This window comes from Ochotona princeps, chromosome 4, assembly GCF_030435755.1.
Source record: "Ochotona princeps isolate mOchPri1 chromosome 4, mOchPri1.hap1, whole genome shotgun sequence".
In the NCBI taxonomy this organism is placed as follows: Eukaryota; Metazoa; Chordata; class Mammalia; order Lagomorpha; family Ochotonidae; genus Ochotona; species Ochotona princeps.
This window is the reverse complement of record NC_080835.1, coordinates 105,235,063-105,241,463: the sequence shown is the minus strand read 5'-3', so window position 1 is coordinate 105,241,463 and position 6,401 is coordinate 105,235,063. Positions and strand designations below refer to the sequence as shown.

The following is a 6,401-nucleotide window of genomic DNA, read 5'->3' as shown; positions in this document are numbered from 1 at the left end:
ACCCCAGCTGGGTGTGTAGATCTCCTCTCCGCATGGGGGAAGCAATGACCATGGGTGTTAGAATAATCACAATATTGCTTCTTCTCTTTCAAGGTGATTGATACTCATCACTGAAATGTGGCTAAGACCCCTCACGGCAGTGCATGAACCACACAAAAGATCTGTGACACCCAGCTACACACCACAGGCTATCATGCAGTCACAGAATTCCCATAGTCTTTGAGCACAAGAGGATTCACTCAGCCTGTGAGCCTGCCCTTACTGCAGATAAAGCAGAGACATTCTGTGCACTAGCTACCTGTAAGTACTCCACCTTGGTAGTTTGTGCAGCACTTAGAGCTGTAGAAGGGTGGGAGTGTGTGCTTGCTTCAGGGTCCCAGACGCACACACTACTCTGTTGGGTTGCAATCACGGCTTCATCCCTGCGGCAGAATTACCTAATTGAGTGTCCCTGTGTAGAGTCAGGAATGAGCTACACCACAGCCACCATGACTTCTGTTGATCTTACTTTGGTTGTCTTTCCTTGCTAGTCTGAGTGCTTTATGGGGGAATCGAGTAAAGAAGCGTGCTCTTCCCCCGCAGGACCCACAGAATCCTTCTCCCAATTTGGCTCCAGTCCAAACCCAGAATCAGTGGGTCCATGAGATACTATGGCAGACAATGCCACAGTGACTAGCTGCCATGGCCTGTTCCCACCTTTCTCTCAAGATCTGCTGTCTTTTCCAGTCCCTGATCTGACCAAATTTTAGAATTTTATGTTGATTTTGGAGGTGGAATATTTTTGATCGGTGGTGATGTTGGTATATAGCACAAACGCTGAAACCATCCACAACATTAAATAAAAACAAAGCCTGTTTTGATTTGGGCACAGAATTGACTATTCAAATCAGGAGACATGGAAGGGGAAAAGTAAGCCAGCACTTCCAAGGATGAAGAACTGGGTTTTTAAAGGGGGGACAAGAACAGTGGGATGAGAGGAAAAAACTTATGTTGAATAATATTTTCCTAACACTTTACTTATTTGTGATAGCGACAGATAAAATTTTACCATCTGCTGTCTCACTCCCCAAATATCTGCTATGGCTAGGGCCTAGCCAGAGTGAACCAGGAGCTGGGGATTTGCCTTGATCTCTCACACAGGTTGCAGGCAGTTTACTTGAGCCATGCCAGCTGAATTCCCCAGGTTTCCATTGGCAGGATCCTAGAGTGGAACTTAGGCAGTGGAACGCGATGCTGGCCCCATTAGTCACAAACAAAGCACTGAGTGAATTTGGATTAGTGTTGGAGATTACATGAGGCTTTAAGGTGAATGAATAGTTGGTGGGGGCTAAATCAAGGTCACCACCAATAAACACATTTTCTGAAATAGTCATCAAGTCAGTAAAAACCCTGATTGGGAACTGTCACAATCTTTTTTTTTTTTTTTTTTTTTAAGATTTACTTGGTTTATTTGAAACGAAGAGTCACAAAGAGAGATGGAGAAAGTGTGTGTGCATGGGAGGAGAGAGAGAGAGGGAGAGAGAGAGGGAGAGAGAGAGGGAGAGAGAGAGGGAGAGAGAGAGGTAGAGAGAGAGGCAGAGAGAGAGCGCGCGCTCCCACCTATCGCCCATTTGTTGGATTACTCCCCACATGGCTACAATGGCCAGAAACAAGGAGCTTCATCTTTGTCTCTCAGAGAGATGCATGGCTAAGTGCTTGGGCCATCGTTCCCTGCTTTTCCTAGGAGTATTAATAGGGGAGTGGATCGGAAGTGGAACAGCTAGAACTCCAACGAGGACCCAATAGGATGCTGGCATTGCAGGCAGCTGCTGTGTTACAGTGTTGACCCCAACAATTTGTAGTCTTACAAACACATTCTTTCCAAACAGTACTTTTCAGCTGGAGCCTCAAGACAGTGATTTTTGTCTGGCGAAGTAAACCCCAAGTGTGATCTTTGAGACTCCTGGGGAAATCCTGTCCTGTGGGTTGACCACACTGCAGCCATCTTTTGTTTCCATCTTTGTTTCCACAGTTTCTCCCTACACTTTGGTCGGTGAAGAAGTATGAGAAATATTGCTGGAATTCGGATGGGTCATTGTCTTGGATATAGGAGGCTAGCTTGTTCCTGCGTCTATGGCTATCAAGAGACAGTCTGTACCGCATTTCTCATTAGGCTCACCTGTGTGGCTGGGACTGCGCTCTTGGAACCATGACTCCATGCTGAATTCAACATTTGATGTCAGGGCAGCCCACCCAGATCCTCCAGGTCAGCGGGCTGCAGGGCAAAAGCGGCCCCTGTGGTGCATGGTCGGGGTGGGGGGAGTTGTTATGGGAGTTTCAGGAGACTCAGCCGCAGGAGGGCGGAGGGGGGTGGGGTGCCACCGCGGAGCTCAGCCTGGGCTAGCAAATACCTTTGGTCTGGCTTTAGGAAGCTGCGAAAATCGCCAAAACCCAAGCCCCCCGTTGGCCACAGTAGCAGTAGCAGAGTCCCTTCCTGTGTTTCTGGCAGCGAGGGGGAGAAAGGGTGTGTGTGTGGGGGGGGCGGGGTTTGTCCCTGGATTGGGGAGGTGGCCCACCTGACGGTGGGGGGGAATTGGATGCCTGCGCTTGTTGAGCAGGATTGCGGGGCGGGAGTGAAGGACAGAGGGGGGTCCCCACGGAGGCGGAGGGGCGGGCCCACCGCAGGGAAGAGGGGCGGGTCTGTCCGGGGTGGTGCCCTTTGCTTCAGCACGTTGGAGGCTTTCACCAGGAGTCAGAACTGCGGTGTCTGCTGCGGAGTTGTGGAGCACAAGGTGAGGTGTGCGCTGGTTCCTAGCCGGGGTGCTCTCATGCCCAGGGCTGCTTGGCATCATGCGCACTGTGGATTTTCCCAACCCTGATTCTGGTGCTCCGGCTATCTGCAGCTGCCCCTGTATGTTACGTTTCTGCACATTCGGGACATTTTTTGGCTGCGTGGTGGGTCTGTGTGGCTCTTCTATCTCCCTGGTCCTCCTCAGAGCTAGAGAGCTTGGGTGGTGGTGGTGGTGGTGTGCTGCGGTGCCACTTCTTTTAGTCCTTGCTTTATCTAATGCTCAGCCCCCATCAAAAAAAATTTTTTTTTCTGGTGATTTTCCGCATTTGCGCCTATCCCAGCTGTGCCTAAGGTAACAGCCCATAGGAATGGGGGTGGGAGTAACAGTTCGGTGTCAGGGACTGAGGTAACTCAGGGTGCTTGTGCTGGGGACACAGCCAGCCCGTGGCAGGAGCCCCTCAGGCGTCTGTCAGCTGCCTCAGCTTGCATACTGCAACTGTGTGTGCAGTCCACCCTGGACTCCTAGATTTTTACAAAAATAATGTATCTGAAAAATAATTACAGAGGGAAAGAACAGAATGGCTTCCAATAGTTGGCTCACTTCTGCAATAACAACAGTGGCTGTGGCTGGATCAGGCAAAAGCCATGAATTCCAGCTGGGTCTTCCACATGCGTAATAAGGGCCCAGCATGTGGCCATAGTGACCCGCCTTCTTAGCACCTTCACAGAAAATTGTATGAGATAATGGCATTGCAGGTTGTGGCTTAACAGGCTGTGCTACAATGCAGGCACCAGCTTCTAGAATTTTGGATACACTGTGGGAAGAGTGCTTGCTTAGCGTAAGCAATGTAGCAGCACAGAGAATACCACGACTGAAAATCACGAGATGTGTTTACTGGGAGTTGGTGGGATGGAGCCTTAGAGTAGCGGGGGAGTGGAAGATTGGTGCCGGCATCCAGGCTGGCTAGCACATCATGAAAAGTTCATTCCTTGCCAGCTGAATGGCAGCTCTCTGCTGTGCAAATAGAACTGACCATTGATCGAAGCTTGATCTTCTCTGAAATGTTTCTGGTGTCTGAAAACCCTGCGATTTAGCAGGAGACTGAATTTAGTAGTTGGCCCTTTACTGTGTGGATATGGCCAGGGGATGCCAGTCCGTCATGATTCCAAGGGGTGCTAAGGCTGAGGAACCAATGCTACCTCCTCAGTAGGGCTATTCTCCAGCAGCCCCTCAGGTCAGACCTCTGCCAGCACTCAGCCTGAATATCTCTCTGAGCCCTGTTCTTGTCCTTGTTGTTTGGCGTGCAGGCTTTCTTGTGGAGACTAGAGAGCATGCTGTGCCTGTTTGCAGCCTTGTCAGTGATGGTGCAGCTCAGCACTGGCCTCCCTCCCAGGTATGTTCAAGATAGAAGGGCTGGGGCCTTTCTCCTGCCCCTGGAAGTAAGCGTTGGAGCTCTTGCTGTGATTTCATGGGTGGCATCTCCAGGGCTTCATGCACCTCTTTTGTCTTTGCAGAATTAATCAGACTCACCTGCTGCCCTCCTCCCTGCAGATCCGCAGGCTCGGTCTGAAATTTCAGGGCTCAACTTTCACCCTCGAAGGTTTTCCATTCCAGATCATAGCAGGAACCATGCACTACTTCAGGGTGCCCAGGGAATACTGGACAGATCGTTTGCAGAAGTTAAAGGCCTGTGGCTTCAACACCCTCACCACGTGAGTGCTGCTCATTGGTATCTGTTTCAAATCTGTAGTTTAATTCCTAACTCTGAGATTGTGTGGGTCACCATGAAGGTTGACATTTTAGTGCTCTTTAAAGAAAGACTTATTTAAAAGAAAGCAGTGGAGGATGGCTTAAGGCCTTGGGGCCCTGCAAAATGTGGGAGATTTAGAAGAAGCTCCCAGCTTCTGATGGGCTCAGCTCCAGCCCTTGCAGCAATTTGGGGGGGGGTGGAGCATTAAGAGGGAGAGAGGAAGAGGGGGAGAGAGGAGAGAGAGGGAGGGAGGGAGGGAGGCAGAGGGAGAGAGAGAGAGAGAGAGAGAGAGAGAGAGAGAGAGAGAGAGAGAGAGAGAGAGAGAATCTTCCATCTTCTGATTTACTCCCCAGATGGCCACAGCAGCCAGGGCTGGGGGCTGGTCTAGGTCAAAGTTAGGAGCCGGTAACTCCATCCGGGTCTTCTGCATGGGTGGCAGGGGTCCAAGCATTTGGATCCTCTGCTGCTGCTTGCCCAGTGCAATAGCAGGGATCTGGATAGGAAGTGAAACAGCTGCGACTTAGGCTGGTTCCCTGTCACTGAAGGTGGCAGCTTAACTGCTGCACCACATTGCTGGCCCTTTATGCAGGCTCTCCACTTATTCCGTTATGGAACTCAACTTGTTAAACATTATTGCTTATGCCAAAGTCCTTTGCTGATTCTGATTTTTAGTAGTAATACTTCCTTCGCCTCTTTCAGCTGTGTTTTACATTTTTTTTTTTTGGCTATTGTTGAAAACTGTACATGCCATATTGGAGATGTAGAACTGAGGTAGATAATCTGGTGTGAGTTTCTGTGTTTATCTGGTTAGGCACAGGGTGGGGGATATCGAACCTGCGGGCTATGTTGTGACTGTGAAATAATTGCCTGGTACTGCCAGCGCAACTGCTCGAAGTAGTAGAAGTTCATTAAACCAATAGCAATTTTATTTTTAGGCTTATTTTATTATTTGAAAGACAGTTAGTAACACACACACACACACACACACACACACACACACACACACACACCCTTACAGAGAGAGAGGGAGATTGAGATTCCATCTGTTGGCTCACTCCCTAAATGAGTGGAATGATTGAGGCTGGGCCAAGACACAACCAGGAACCACGCACTCCATTCTGGTTTCCCATGTGGAAGGCAAGGACCTAAGCATTTTGATGATCTTTTATTGTCCTTCCTGGTGCATGAGCAGGGAGATGGCTTAGAAGTGGAGCACTTGGGACTCAAATTAGCACTCCTATGGGATGCTGGCATTCCAGGGTATGGCTTAACTTGTTACATCACATTAGCTTCAGCAGGCTAATTTGTAAATTGATCATTTTTCTTGGCCTGTGGGTTGTATTATAAATATCTACTTATCTCTTGGCAGAAAAAAAGCCTCATCACCCTAGCACAATTGGGCTATGTGTATCCTTCACTGTAGTTTTGGTTTCAGAAGTAAAATTTTCTTCTAATGTTATTATTTTTACTCCTTTATTGTCATTGGATTTTCCTAGACGTTTCTTTCTTTTTTCTGAATAAACATTTATTTGCATTTGAAGCACAGAGTAACAGAGAGAGGACACACACACACACACCCCACAGAGAGAGAGAAAGAGAATCTTCCATCTGTTCGTCCCCTTGCCAAATGATCTCAGTGGCCAGAGTGGGGCTGGACTGAAGCCAGGAACCAGGAGCTCCTTCTGGGTCTCCCACAGAGGTCACATGGGTGCAGGGGACAAAGGACTTGGGAACTCAAGCACTGCCTTCCCAGGCCTTTTGCTGGAAGCTGGATGGGAGTAGAATCTGAGTAGTTCCTTTAGCTCTAATCAGCTCTTGTTACATAGCAGTTCAGTTGGTGCTGGTGCCAGACACGGGGAAGCATACGCGTTGTATGATCC

At 49.1% G+C, this 6,401-nt stretch overlaps 1 protein-coding gene across 1 annotated transcript in view; it reads left to right on the top strand.

Moving 5' to 3' along the window:
• The first annotated feature begins 4,057 nt into the window (after nucleotides 1-4,057).
• The window catches only part of LOC101532644 (beta-galactosidase-1-like protein 2), a 44,216-nt gene continuing 41,872 nt past the window's right edge, over nucleotides 4,058-6,401 (top strand). The window contains exons 1-2 of the mRNA XM_058664089.1: nucleotides 4,058-4,164; nucleotides 4,286-4,483. Coding sequence (XP_058520072.1) covers nucleotides 4,103-4,164; nucleotides 4,286-4,483 — 260 coding nt within the window. The 5' untranslated portion in view covers nucleotides 4,058-4,102. The remainder of the gene's footprint in view (nucleotides 4,165-4,285; nucleotides 4,484-6,401) is intronic.